General features: G+C 38.5%; 1 protein-coding gene across 4 annotated transcripts in view; it reads right to left on the bottom strand.

Moving 5' to 3' along the window:
* The window catches only part of SASH1 (SAM and SH3 domain containing 1), a 236753-nt gene that overhangs the window by 116955 nt on the left and 103888 nt on the right, over window positions 1-15910 (bottom strand). For 3 of the 4 annotated variants that reach the window (XM_044000447.1, XM_044000450.1, XM_044000448.1), the window contains exons 3-4: window positions 5159-5209; window positions 4983-5032 (exon numbers count right to left, since the gene is read on the bottom strand). In XM_044000447.1, the coding sequence (XP_043856382.1) occupies window positions 4983-5032; window positions 5159-5209 (101 nt within the window). Of the gene's footprint in view, window positions 1-4982; window positions 5033-5158; window positions 5210-14855; window positions 14883-15910 lie in introns of those variants that run through there. The other variant, XM_044000449.1, reaches the window with a different exon arrangement.

Below are 15910 nucleotides of genomic sequence, written 5' to 3'. Positions count from 1 at the left end.
TAGTGTTCCCTTCGAGATTATCTCATCATCCTGCATATGGCTTCATCGTACATGGTTGTTTGCATGCTGTCCCGTACCACCGTCCCCCATTAGTCTGGGGGCTCCTTGAGAAGAAGACTTATTTTTCCCCTTTTTTTGTATGCCTAGCACTTAGCACAGTGCTTGGCACATAGTTGGCACTTAATACTTACTGCCTTGACAAACACAAATTTTCTGTAATTATAGAATAGGGAGTGACAACAAAACAAATGACATTAACAGAAGAAGCTAATCAGTGACTTGTGGCCACCCCCTCAGACACAGGCCTTGCTTCTTCATTAGGAGCAGGTGGATTGACAGGACTTATTCAGTAGATATATATCTATATAGATATATCTACTATATAGATATATATCTATACATACATCTTTATATCTATAGATCTCCTTTGTGTGTGTGTGTGTGTGTGTGTGTCTCCCATTTACACACACACACACACACACACACACACACACACACACACACACACACACTGTAATGACTGGAATGATGCCACCCGCTGGAGACTTACTGTGGAAGGGCTCTGCCATGAGGAGAAGGCATCTGAGGGCAAGACATGCGGCTCTTTAGCATCAGGAAGTGACATTTGCTTGTGGGAGGAAGAGGGGGGCGAGGCTGGCGCTCTTGCTCTTTTCTCCAGGACTCTTGGGGTGAGTGGAGCAGGAGAACTGTAGCTCCCTGAGATAGATAGATGAATCTAGGCCTTTCTCTCTTCACCAAATTCTTATTCTCCTTAATAAATGTTTAAAAGTCTAACTCTTAGGGCAGCTAGGTGGTGCAGTAGATACAGCACTGGCCCTGGAGTCAGGAGTACCTGAGTTCAAATCCGGCCTCAGACACTTAACACTAGCTGTGTGACCCTGGGCAAATCACTTAACCCCAATTGCCTTATTAAAAAAAAAAAAAGTCTAACTCTTACTAAAGCTTATAATTTAGTGGCAACCACTCATTATATTTTAGATAGTATAGCTAGAATTTTAGCTCTTTACAATACACACACACACACACACATATATATATACATAGAGAAGATACATATGTATGTATGTAGAGAGAAAGAGATACACACACACACACACACACACCTGCTTATAATATAGCTTCAGTGTATGCTTGGCTTCTGCAATGTCCACCAAAGCAAGAACAACAACAAAAACCAACCATTTCTTCTATAGGCTGCTAGTTAGAGCTTTATTCCTTCAACTTTGGCTCTGTTACTTAGTCACCTGTGTGATCCTGGATAAGTCATTTCACCCCTTAGGCCTCATTCTCCTGAAATGAGGTTGTGCTAGATGATCTCTAAAGCCTAACCCATCAATCCCTTTGAAGGCTTTCATTCCTATTAGGGTGTAAGTCCTCTACTGAAATGCCACTCTGAGGCCTCCCTGTGGTGTGGCTGTAACACCGGGTTTCATAAGGACTCACATCATGAAAGCACCAGCTTTGACAGGTCCTCTACTAAGGAAGGCTTCAAGTAAGGGCTTAGGAATGGACTGTGAGTCTGCCATCTGAGTGTCAGTCCAGCTAAGTTGGAAGAGACTCATCAGCAAGAAGACTGGCTATAGCAAATCACCTGTAAGGGGCTAAAATTGTAGCTATACTGTCTAAAATATCTAATGAGTGGTCGCCAATAAATTAGAAGCTTTAGCAAGAGTTAGACTTTTAAGCATTTATTAAGGAGAATAAGAATTTGGTAAAGAGAGAGAGAAAGGCCCAGATTCATCTATATATTAAAGGGAGAGCACATTTCTAGCTCCCTTCTCCACCCGAGTCCTGAGGAAAGAGAGCTAGAGCACCCACCTCGCCCCCTCTTCCTCCCACAAGCAAATGTCACTTCCTGACACCAAAGAGCCGGATATCTTGCCCTCAGACGCCTTCTCCTCATGGCGGAGCTTTGCTACAGTAAGTCTCCAGCAGGTGGTGTCATTCCAATCGTTACACACCAAAAATTCCTACCATCATGTAGCAGGGGTCGGACCTTCCTCAGGGAGAAGCCACATTGTAAAAAACTAGAACATTCAAAGTATTAAAAAAAAAAGAAAAAGAAAAAGAAAAAGAAAAAGAAAAAGAAAAAGAAAAAATCCCACAGCTGAGGTTATGTTAAAAGCTGTTTTTAGTTACAAATATCTTATTATGAATGGTTTTTAGAGATTTTCACAAGGGCAGGTTTTGATAAAGGGAGATAGGAAAACAATAATAAGGGGGGAAAAAAATCACAAGTGGGGACAGGGGACCTGAGGAAAAATGGACAGAGAATATCACCAAGCAGGAGATAGAAAGTATGGGGTTCTTGCTCGGTACTTATGGAAGCAGAGTTATAGTCAGTTTTTGTTCTACCTGGAATTTGAATGCTAAATTTACTTGCTATGTGAAATCTTCAAATATTTAATTTAAAAATTTTGGCTGCCAAATAGAAAAGCTGACCCACTCAAAATTAAGCTCTGTTTAAGAAAAACAACCAGGCTGACAGTTCTTCCTCTGCTAATGCAATCTGCATTCTTAGTCCCTGTATTTTACCCTCTTGCTTTCATTTAAAGATACCAAAGTGGGGTGTGTGTGTGTGTGTGTGTGTGTGTGTGTGTGTGTGTTAAATGTGGCAACCAAACCCTATATGCATTGTTGAGGAAACACAGAATTTAAAACCAAAACAAATCACTTCTTGAATGAGAACAATCTGCATTTAAAACCATTCCATGTCACATAATAGCTTATGTTAAAAAAAAAAAAAGAGTTACAGCTTTAGTGGGACTTAGGTAGCCAGAACATATTTACTTTATTAGACTAACCCTGGACATCAGGGGTAACATTTTATTTCTTATAAAGATTCTTTATCTTATGGAATTCTTAGTCACCACAAATGTCAGGATCTAGATAAATACACCAATATTTTAAATGGGAAAACTGAGAAAACAAAATGAGACGATTTTTTCCCCCAAGTGCCCATAAACAATACAATGGCTTAAGAATCCTGTTTAGAAAAGCAAGGAGAAAATGCACATATTATGAAAAAAAAGGGAGTGTCAAAAATGTGTATGTGTCATCTAAAATTGGTGGTAATCTCTGAGGAGGCTGTCAGTCTCCTTTCTGGCCACAAGATCCAGTCCAGTTTCACTAAGTAAGAGGCCATAAACAAGGAAAGAATGACTGCCCACAATTGTGGGATGGGAAAAACACCCAAACCCCACTTTTGGATTAGCCCAATGTCAGTGAGTCATTTCCTCTGGGGACCAAGGATAAACACACTAGTTGTTGTTTGGAGGATTTGGGGAGGTTAAAGGGCCTTAATCAATAACATAAAATCTTATCCAGTTTGGAAGAAACTAAACAGTTGTTCAATGTTTCTTCATAATCCCTGCTTTCTTCACCTCTGAAACCGTGCAGTAGTGATCCACTATTATTTTGATGGTCATGATGACATTTTGTAGCATTCATGAGATGCTACAAAACTAACATGGAAGGAAGTTCTAACTTCAGTTGTATTTATCCTCATTCACCTTGGATGGGTGTAGACCTCTTCTTTTTTTTTTGCATGGTGGTAAGTGGCAGTCGATAGAGCACCAGGACTGAAGTCAAGAAGACTCATCTTCCCTAGTTCAAACCTGGTTCCAGATACTTACTAGCTGTGTTACCTTGAGCAAGTCATCTAACCCTGTTTGCCTCAGTTTCTCCATCTGTAAAATGAGCTGGAGAAGGAAATGACAAACCACTCCAGTATATTTGAAGTGTGACACAAATGGGGTCAGAGAGAGATAGACAGGGCTGAAAAACAAGTCAACAACAATCATTACTTTTAACATCTTTCTGTCTTGAATCAGACCTTGAAGGCTAGCATGTGGCCTCTCTGGCCTTGCAAGCTTTCTTGATACAGAACTGTCTCTGTGCCAACAGCACACACACGTGGCTGGATTAAGCCTGAGCTGCCCTGTAAAGCACACTCACACATACAAACACTCTTTCAACGTGGGCTTTTCATTCCTAAAATACTTTGTTTCTAAACCACTTATATGCTTCTCTCGGCATGAAAGAATCCAAGTGGCCCTCTGCCAAGACGACACTGTATGGAGATTCAGATGTGTAGTTTCTTCTTTGGAGGCTGCTTTACCTCAAAAAGGTTCATGCATTGAACACTTTAGGGTAATTATGAGAGAAGGAAAGTGGAAGGTCGCTTAATGAAAAATGACCCTCCCCTTCTTCCCCCACACCAATGGCACTACTAGAAATATGAAATATAGCCTGTAATTACTGATGTTGAGAGTAGGAATTACAGATCCCAAGTTAAAATGGGATGTTTACAAAAGTCAAAACATTTTTTTTTAGCAGAAAGGGTTACCACGCTGCTATCCATATATACTTTACTGCCATCTACATACATCACACATTCGTATTATAAAAGCAAATTTTGGAAGGTTAAGTTGGACTTCAGTTTTGTTGTTGTTTGTTTAGGGGAACGGGGGAATAGCATTTTAGTTATGGTACTATAGCAGAGAACTCAGCACACCAATACAAGGTTAATTTCTTTCATGGGGGTGAGGTTGTGGTAGCTACATAAGGGAAAGGGAATTAAAAAGACTTATCTGCCCTTCCCATTTTTGGTGCATTTACTTCCAAATCCTTATCTGGGATTCGCTCACCCAGCAAAGTGTGAAATCCATACCTTTGCCTAGAATCTTCAGGCAGCTCCATTTGAATAACAAAATATACCCTCAACTACATCAGCTAGATACACAAACATAACCACACAAGGGTGTGAAGAGCTTTGACATTAGTCTCTATCGCACACATGCACACCATGGTCGATTTCATTTTCATCAAAAGGATTTCCAATGTGGAAATGCAAAAAAATTAATAAATAAAACAAATTTGGGCAAACAGGACTCCTACTTCTCATTTCTTTCTTGGGGAGCTGGGGGTGGGGGTGGGGAGAAGGAGGGGAGCAAACTTACTTTCTTTCCGTTTCTGGGGTTGACAGCGTACTACTGAAGCCAAGCGATTCCTATAAGAGAAGATTCATGTCTGTAAGTGTAAGCAGAGCAGAGGGCTTCATCTGACTTGTGTAGAATATCAAATTGAAAAAAAAAAGGCAGAAACAAAAATAGCTGATTAAAGTCATTGTGCTTACTTCAATCTGGGATCGCAGCTGTAGTGACGTGGGGCTGGCATCAGGTTTCTCCTAAAACAGAACAGATGCGGGTTTAATGAGACATCCAAACGTGGCACACAACAGAATGGCAAATAGAAGAGCAGGGAGGGATGGGAATGGTTTGGGGAAAGGTTAGTGCTGAGTGGGAGGAGATGGGAGTGATCAACAGAAGTTCTGGAAAACCTAATGCACTCCCTAAATGAGAGCTCTGGTCTCGTCAAAAAGGGGGCTGATGCTCCAATTACTCGACTTATCAATGCTGATAGAACTACTGAAGGGAATGAAAGAAGCACAATCCTTAGAGAATACATGGAGACAGAGGAACATTTTGAGAAACACCGGTAACCTAAATGATGGGCTTGCAAAATTCTCAGGAGCAGGATGTGCTAGTTAGCAGGACAATGAATTTATTTCAGATTCACTTGGGTCTGCTTTGGGTTTTTATATGACCCCAACTCATTTGAAAGTTCTTAAATTCAGAGACCTCAGTCAGAATGATGGCATTAGGGTTGAAGACCCACAGTAATAAAAAAACAACTATAAAACAAGTTAAATAAGAAGATGCCATAATCTGCATGATTGGGCACTGGACCTATCAATTTATCTATTTGACTATGGGCCGGTCACTTAACCTTCCTGCATCTGTTTCTTCATTTGAGATGTGAATGTTATGTGAGATGATCCCTAAAGTCTATTCCCACCAATCTCCTATCATCTAAGATAACTTAGAGGGGGCAGCTAGATGGCGCAGTGGATAAAGCACTGGCCCTAGATTCAGGAGGGCCTGAGTTAAAATCTGGCCTCAGACAACTTGACATTAGCTGTGTGACCCTGGGCAAGTCACTTAACCCTCATTGCCCTGAAGAAAAAAAAAGGTAACTAAGAAATCTTTATATTCAACGGAAATTTGGAAGAATGCTGGACATCAGAGTCAGAAGGTCTGCCTTTAAATCTAGGCTCTTTTAATGGCTTTAAGTCATGTCATTTCCCTTCTCTGGTCATCTGTAAATTTTTTCATCTGTAAAATGGATGAGTTGGACTGACATCCAAGAGACCATTGCAAATCCAACATTCTATGATTCCATGACCTATGTGTCTTTGGAAACCATTGCTGTGAAGATAAAATAATTGGCACAGAAGCTCATTCAAAGAAAATGTCAATATCGATTATATAAAAGTCAGATAAATGGAGTGTAAACTTATACTATTGGGTGAGAATCTTGATAATTTACTAGAGCATCACAGATTTAGACGGAAGTAAGGGTGATTCAATACCATAGAATCTCTCAGTTTACAGAAGAGGAAGAGGTCCTACCCTTCTTAAAGGGGGAAAAAGACAGGGGATATTCTAAATACCAAACATGAAAAGAATATAATAAATTGTTTTGCTCCTTTCAGCACTAAAACATTTGGCAATTCAGACTGTAGCTTCTACCTTGGAAGTTTCCACTGTTGGAAGTGCCAACCTCTTTTTGTAAAGACAGCTTTAAATTGAAGTGAGCAGGCGCAATGCAGTAGTAGAAAGATCACTGTCACGGGGAGTCAGCGGACCCAATTTAAAATCTTGTCTCTGACAGGTACTACCTGAATGACATTAGAAAAGTCATTTAACTTCCCTGGGCTTCGGTTCCTTCGTCTGTAAAATGAAGAGATTGGCCTAAATGGCATCTGGAGTCCCTTCCAACTCTAAATCTACGATGTTATGAACTTGACATGATAATTTCAGATTGTAAACATTTACTAAATCTATGAGATGACCATGACATTTTTTTTAAATGCTCTCACCACATCATGTGAAAAGTGGCTTTAGGAAAACATTTCATGGGGGGAGGGGGGTGTTGGTAACTATAGTCTTATTTTAACACATCAAAGAAGGGAACTCATAGATGACCTTTAGTCTGAAGCATCTTAGTAGAAAATCAAGTGAATCAATATGTGCTTGGCACATATTTTGAATGATAGATTCTATTTCAGCAGAGGTTAAACAAATCTATCAAAACTGCCAGAAATCACGGAAAATGATGGCACAAAATCCATTTTCTATAAACTTGGGGCCCATTTCTAGAGACCATATCTCTCAAAAATGTTAGCATTTTCTGGTTCATTTAAAAAAAAAATCTAAGAAGCAAAGAAGAAAAGCTTCCATAAAAAGCTTGCTACAAGTTATATCCCCACCCAGGTCACAGGCCAAATGACAAAAGTAGAGCTCAGCAACTAATTAAAATCATTTACAGGGAAAACCAATCCTTTGCCTCTACAAATGTACCAGAGTCAAAAATCAAAGCCTATGGGGAGGAGCAAGGTCCTGGAAAAGCAATTCTTCCCTCCCACTTTGTTTCCACTTTTTTTTTTTTGTGAGATTCTACCTCCCTCTCTTCCTTACTTACTGTTACCATTAGTAGAAAGAAGCTAAATGAATTTTACAGCTGGAGAGGCAGGAGGGATAAAATCTTCTATTCACCCAAAAGCCCAAAGGAAGGGAGGACACCAGGTACCTACCTACCCAGTTCAAGGCCAACTTCTCTCTTCTAGAGGAAGGAGGACGCAAAACAAAGACAGAGCAAGATTTTTATGTGTTGTGACTGGAAGCTGCTTGCATTGAGCTAAAAATTCAAATGCATCCAATCAGAAAAATTGAGCAAACCTCTCTACTACATCAGGTAACTCCTTTCTCTCAGTCTCATTTTCCTCATTCATAAAATGAAGGGGCATGATCAGATGACCTTTCAGCTCAAAGTCTCTGTACTATTATCTGGAAATCCTATTTACTTGGGAAAGTTGCTACTGGAATTAAATATCTTCTATGCAGTCAATCCAATTCCAGAAATATGTGTTATAGATTTGCTCAGAGTATATAGGCAGAGCACTGTGCTATACAATGGAGAGAGGAGGGGAAGGATGGTACAGTTTATTGACTTCCTGCAATTAGGAAGATCAAACATATAAACTGATAACAAAAGTACCAGTTAATACATGATGAATGTAGGGGGAAGTTGGGTGGTGGAGTGGATAAAGCACTAGCCCTCGATTCAGATTCCGGAGGACCTAAGGTCAAATCCTGCCTCAAAAGCTTGACACTTAGTAGCTGTGTGACCCTGGGCAAGTCCCGTAAGCCTCATTGCCCCACAGAAACAAAAACAAACAAAAATCAAAAACAAATACATGATGAACGTATTAAAGGGATGCTCCGTGAGGTTGGTAGGGTGAAAAGTCATAGAATCAGAGATTTGGAACTAGAGGGAACTTTAGAAACAGAACAATTAAGTGACTTGCTCAGGATCACACAGCTAGGAAGTGGCTAAATCAGGATTTGAGCCCAGATCTTTCTAACTTCAGGTCCACTCTTATTCACCACAGCACAACACCTCTCATCTGACTGTTATTGATTTTAGTAGGCTATAATGCTATATTCTCTGGTATTAGGTATAAGGAAATGACAGATTATCTAGGCAGAAAACTTTTAAAGAGTAATTAAATAATATTAACTCTCATTAAAAACAAGCTCTATTTTAAATGTGTTCTGTTCCCAGTATTAATATTTCTTACTTAATATTTCCCTGACTTTCCCTTAAGTCTTTTTTTGTGTGTGTTTTGTTTTGTTTTGTTTTGTTTGTTTGATGGAGCAATGAGGGTTAAGTGACTTGCCCAAGGTCACACAGCTAGGAAGTGTCAAGTGTGTGAGGCTGGATTTGAACTCAGGTCCTCCTGACTCCAGGGCCAGTGCTCTATCCACTGTACCACCTAGCTGCCCCCTCCCTTACGTCTTAATGAATCTATTGCCTTCCAGATAGAAAAAGAGAGTTGTACTATTTGGACATAGGAATATTAGGTAGCTATAGATTCTTAGTCATCTGTGCCAAGAACAGGTTTCTAGGTAATTCGAAACAGAAGGTACCAAAAAAAAGGGGGGGGGGCAACTTTATTTGTTGTAATGCCATACATTCCATGGTTGGTATTTGCACACGAACATGTTCTGAGAATTCACTATATTTCATGTGCAATTGTGAAGTCCTAATGGGAGTAATCAAGAAGGCTATCCCACTTAAGAGTTCTCTATTTGGTTAAAAAAAAAAAGTTGGGAAAACAGGAAAGCAGTATGGTAGAAATTAGGTATAGACCAATATCTTATACCATTTACCAAGATAAGGTCAAAATGGATACATGACCAAGACATAAAGGAAGATTCCATGATTAGAAGAACAGGGAATGTTATTACCTATTAGATTTATGGATGGGAGAAGAATTTATGAATAAGAGAGAGCATTGTGAGATGTAAAACAGATAATTTTGATTACATTAAATTAAAAGTGATTTGTACAAATAAAACCAATGTAGCCAAGATTAGAAGGAAAGCCAAAAATTGGCAGGAGAAGGTGGGATTATATAGACAGTTTTTCCAATAAAGGCCTCATATCTCAAATATACAGAGAATTTTGTCAAACTTATGAGAATATGAATCATTCCCCAATTCATAAATGGTCAAAGGAAATGAACAGGTAATTTTGGGAAGAAAAAATCAAAACTATATATAGTCATATGAAAAAAATGCTCTAACTCTATTGATTAGAATATGCAAATTAAAACATTTTTGAGATGCCATCTCACTCATATTAGATAGACAAATGATAGAAGGTTTAAATGACAAATGTGGGAGGGGATATGGAAAAACTGGAATACTGAATACACTGTTGGTAGAACTGTGAACTGATCTAACCATTTTGGAGAATAATCTGAAATTATGCCCTAATAGCTTCTAAAACAGTCATAACAGCTCTCTTTGTGGTGTCAAAGAACTGGAAATAGAGGGGATGACCATCAACTGGGGAATAGCTGAATAGGGTGTAGTATATGATCATGATAGCGTACTACTATGCTGTAAGAAATTATTTTTGAGTCATTTTTTCAAAGACTGAGGCTGACAACTTTGTGCTACTCTGCTTCACTTAAATCCAGTTTATGCACATGAAGACAACACCCCTGATGTCATTGGTCCTCATCAAAACTGAAGGACGAACAATAACTCTTCATTATGTTGTTCCACCTATCTAGAAGATGTTATTTTTTCCTTTCTGCCTATCCAAATGTTGCCCATCTTTTATGACTTATACAACCTCTTAATGCTCTGTCCATCATTTAGGGAATAGTTGAACACATTCTAACATATGAATATAATGGAATACTATAGTGCCTTACAAAAAAATAAAGGTATGGTTTCAGAAAAAACTGTTAAGATCTGCAGGAACTGATGCAGAGTGAAGTGAGCAGAAATGGAACAGTTTATATAGTGACATTATAAAGAAACAACTCTGAAGGACTCAAGAATTCTGATCAATGTAATGTCCAACCATGATTCCAGAGAAGCAATGATGAAACATGCTATCCATACCTCCAGGCAGAGAGGTGATCTACCCAAAGTCCAAAATGAGATTCTGGATATACCTAAAAATGTGTCAACTTGTTTTCCTTGACAGTGGATATTTGCTACAAAGTGTTTGTTTTTCTCCTACCTCCCCCACTCTGCATGTTGGGGAAGGGTGAAAGAGGAAAATTATTTTTAATTAACCCCCCAAATTTTAAAAATCCAATTCAAAAATCTTACCACTTCTAGAAAAATTCTGCTTAAAGTGATCTCTCCTTCTGAACTTTTCTACTAAAAGTCAACTGTATACAATCATCATTTGCAATCTCTCTTCCTTTTTTGTCCTTAAATGCGATTTACATCTTTGGTTGTTATTTAACTTTCATGAGTTTATATATATTTTCTCTACCTCCACCAGTATGTTGCAAACTCCCTGAAGCCAAGACAGGGTCTTTTTTGTAGGGCTCACAATATCTATTTCCTAATGAGTAATGTGAACTCAATAAATATAAATTAATTTATACTTAGTCAAATTGTCTTTTCTCAGCATTATGGTTCATAAAATCTGTAAATTGGAATATGTAATTAAAAGTTTTTTGATTCAATGGAAGCTTCGACTTGGAAAGTAAGAAAGGCCTTTTGAAAAGTAAACAACAAATAATGAGCAATGTCAACAAAGAACTTTACATCTCTCCTGCTTAATTATGACTATAAAAACTTCAAAGCAATTTGTTATAATTCCCTCCTGTTTAAAACAAAACATAAAAACAAACAAACAAACACCATGCATGAGTGGAGCATATTCCCAACCCTAACTAACTTCAATGTTCAGGAAACCTCATGCCTCAATTTTTCCAATTAACACTAAGAGGAAAATTTGCTGGGTCTGCTGAGAGCTTAGCACTGTATTATAAGATATAGAATTCATAAAGCAGAAGAACATGGCACCTGAGAAATATTTTTAGATCATATAAAGAGAATGAGCAAATATTCAAATACCATAAAAAATGGAAGAGCTGAAGAAATAAAGAAATAATAATAAATTATTTTTAAGTCAGGCATTGCATTTTTGGTGGGGGGAACAGCAGACTTTTCCAGTAGCCATTCCACTGAGGCAAAAGTCAATGTGAAGAAAGCACTTTACAAACCTGAAGGGCCTTTATAAGGTAGAAAGGAAAGGAAAGGCATTTATTAAGCAAGCATCTGCAATGTGCCAAACACTATAGTAAGCACTTTATAAATGCTGTCTCATTTGATCCTCATGACAACCCTAACAGGTAGTTGCTATATTATCCCTATATTATGGTTAAGGAAACTGAGGCAAGGAGCAGCTAGGTGGCACAGTGGATAAAGCACTGGCCTTGGATTCAGGAGGACCTGAGTTCAAATCCAGCCTCAGACACTTGACACTTACTAGCTGTGTGACCTTGGGCAAGTCACTTAACACTCATTGCCCCACAAAAAAAAAAAATAAGGAAACTAAGGCAGACAGTTAAGTGACTTGCCTAGAGTCAAACAGCTAGTGAGATTCTGAAGCTCTACTCCAAGTCCAGCGCTGTGTCTATTATAATACATATAAATGTGAATTGTTATGCTTTTCATTTTTACACCCTCATAAATATATGGGGATTGAGCTGATTAGCAAATTTGTAGTTCTTTTAGTTAGACTGAATTCTGTGTCCCTGTTTAGCCCACTTTTGTACTGGGATAGAATAACTGTGTCTCCTTGCTCCATTACTTTTATCCTTTATATGGAAAAATCATTATTCTTACAGGTTAATATCAGATATGGTTAGCAATGAGATGTATCCAACAGCCACTCTTCTCAGTAACAGGCTAATCATTTAACATTTGTAGAACTTATGGCAGTAGAATTTTTTGAATTACAAAATGTCTTTCAAATAAATTTGAGAAATCTAGAAACATATAAGCTTGTGATCATTACATTCACCACCAACAAATCTCAGTTAGTCCTAATACCTTTTAAGTGTATGGTGCTTTATGGTTTTAAAAGCCTTTTCATTTGATCCTCAGAACCACCCTATAAAATAAGCAGAACAAGGATTATTTGTGTGATTATTTTAGTGATGGACTAGAGGTTCAGAGACATAAGTGATTTACCCAGGGCTAAAAGCTGGTAATAGAGCTCTGAAAAACACCCTGGTTTTCTGAATAAGACCAGTGTTCTTTCCACTACTTCATGACATTTCTGATAGGCAGCTGGATGATTCAATGGATTTACTGCTAAGTCTGGAGTCAGGAAGACCTGAGTTCAAATCCAGTCCCAAACACATTCTAGCTGTGCAAGTCAATCAGTGTCTCTCATCCATAAAGTGGGGACACTAACAGCACCTCACAGGGTTGACTGGGAGGACCAAAATGAGATGACACATATAAAGTACTTTGCAAAGCACTATATGATTGCTGGCTATTAGGGGCAGCTAGGTGGGACAGTCTATAAAGCACCAGCACTGGATTCAGGAGGACCTGAGCCCAAATCCAGCCCAGCCTCAGAAACGTGACACTAGCTGTGTGACCCTGCGCAAGTCACTTAACCCTCATTGCCCTGAAAAAAACAAAACAAAACAAAAAGAAAAACCAAACAAACAAAAATGCTGGCTATCACCATGACTGTAGGAAAGATTTAAGAAAAATATTTTTCTCAGAACATGTGAAGAACTAACTTTACTTCCTTTTTTTCAAAGTGCTGTTAGCTTAGTGATCAAGGAAGTAATGTATATTTTCACCTATCCAGCTGAGGTAACACATGAACAATGTTGTCAAGATGTTTTCAAGGTCAAGAGGGAGAAATAAAGGGTGGATGATTACACCATTTGGTAGGATTCAAAGCTAGTTGAACAGCCGTACCAAGAATTACTACGACTCAGAATCAAACTGGAAGGAACACAGGTGGAATGTCACAGGATTGGTTCTGTCCTGCACAACATTTTTAATCCAGTCCTTAGAAGAAAACCTAGGAGACACGACCATCAAGTTTTCAGATGAAACAAAGTCAAACAGAATAGATGACCGAAAAGCAATTCAAAATTATTTCAGCAGGCTGGAACACTAGACAGAAACTAGCAAGATGAAATGTAATAAGGAATAAAATAGAAGTCTCACATTTCAATTTAAAAAAATCTTTTTCACATATGCATTATACTGAACTCACAGCGTTGCTACAAGCTTAACATGATACAACAGTGAGATGTGACTGCTTCTCCCCTCACCAGAAAGAAAAAAAAAGAATGCAATCTTAGGATGCATTAAATATTGTATGGCAGAAAAATGAGATTGGTTCCATGAGTCATCCAAGAAAATCCATCTCATTACTTTATACTCATACCTCACAGAATCATAAAATGGTAAAGAACATCTATTCTAACACTATCATTTAGTAATTCAGTCATTTTTTAGTAGTGTCCAATGCTTTGTGACCCCGTTTTGGGTTTTAGATACTGGAATGATTTGTTATTTCTTTCTCCAGCTCATTTTACAAATGGGGAAACTGAGGGAAATAGTTAAGTGACTTGCTCACAGCGACTAAGTGTCTGAGGTCAGATTTGAACTTATGAAGATGAGTCTTCCTGATTTCAAGCCCAGTGCACTATCTACTGCAACACCTAGTTCCCTAACATTTAATAAAAACAATAGCAATAATTTAATAATGATAACTGCTAGCATTTATATAGCACTTTAAGATACTCATAGCTCTGGTATCTCATGAGATCCTCACAGCAATCCTCCAAGGGCGATACAAGCATTAATCCATTTTACAGATGAAGAAATTTAGGCAGAAATAAGTTAAATGACATACCCAGGGTCACACAACTAATAAGTATCTTAAATCACGACCTCCTAACTCCAAGTCCACTATTTTATTCACTGTACCACCTGTCTCAGAGATGATTCCTCATAGTTTTTCATACAGAGGAAGCATGTCTTGAGCTTTGCCCAATGCAGCACAGCTACTTATGGTCAGAGGCAGGCCCTAGGGCTAGGGTCTTTCTAGTGCCACTACCGGGCTCTTTGCACTAGACCAAGAAAGGTAATGGTGCTATTCTATTCTGAACCAGTTTGAAATGGCGTGAAATAAGGTATTCAGTTTAGGGATGCTACATTTTGAGGGAGACACTGATAAACTAGACAGTTTCCATAAGTGAGCCCAAAATAATGAAGATTTTAAAAAGCAATGAGGAAAGAGTGAAGCAACTTAGGAAGCTGAGCTTGAAGAAAAGAAGACGAATGAGAGAAATGATAGCTGTCATGTTTGAAAAGCTGATAGGAAGATGAAATAATGTGATAAACTGTGCTCACCATCAATAACCATCCCAATCTTCTCACTAATGATGGATAGAGTAGGGTGGCAAAATGCTTCTACCAGAAGTCTAGGAATAGATGAATATAATGACTTGCCCCCAGGCTAATGACATTCCAATGGCTCAACTACTGTAGAAGCTGGCCCAGGCTGCCTAGAGTCCTCAGTAACAGAGGGTGTTATAAATGACTGCAACCTACAGCAAACACAGAAGACAAAGACCTGTTTACCTCAAGGCAACAGTAACCAACTTAGGTCAATGGCATGATACAAAGAACTTGCAATACTAACTAGAAGTTAATAATAATAAAAACTAACGTTTATATTGTGCCTACAATATGCCAGGCACTATGCTTACTTGCCCTCACACTTGGTCGTGTTCTTTCTTTCTCTCTCTCTCTCTCTCTCTCTCTCTCTCTCTCTCTCTCTCTCTCTCTCTCTCTCACACACACACACACACACACACACACACCCAAGTACATAAATACATACATATATAATTTTATTTGATCCTCACAACAATTGTGAGACAGGTATTATTATGATCTCCAGTTTTACAGATGAGGAAACTAAGGTAAATAGGGGTTAAATTATTTGCCCAGGGTCACATTAATAACAATCACTTTTATTTAGTGCCTACTATATGTCAAGCACTGTTCTAAGCATCTTATAATTACTATCCCATTCAATCCTTTCAAAAATTCTGCAAGGTAGATAGATACTATTATTTTTCCTAATATTACAGATGAGGAAATAGAGGCAAACGGAAGTTGTGACTTGCTCATTCACATAGCTAGTAAGTGCCTGAGTTCAACTCGAGTCTTGCTGACTCCAGATCCAGTGCTCTATCCACTGAGCCATCTAACTGCCTTCTGAAGAACTGGATCACTGTATATGTTGTGGGTGGGAGTGGGGAGAAGGAATTTAAAATAATTAATTCAAAGTGACTATAAGGGCTTGACAAGATACCCTGCTACATAGGTCCAAAGTAGCCATCACCATGAAAGAGTGACTGTATAGGATGAGCAAGGTAGGGCTCCATAGCCACTTCTAA

This window comes from Dromiciops gliroides, chromosome 4 (assembly GCF_019393635.1).
Source record: "Dromiciops gliroides isolate mDroGli1 chromosome 4, mDroGli1.pri, whole genome shotgun sequence".
NCBI lineage: Eukaryota > Metazoa > Chordata > Mammalia > Microbiotheria > Microbiotheriidae > Dromiciops > Dromiciops gliroides.
This window is presented reverse-complemented; position numbering and strand designations above follow the sequence as displayed.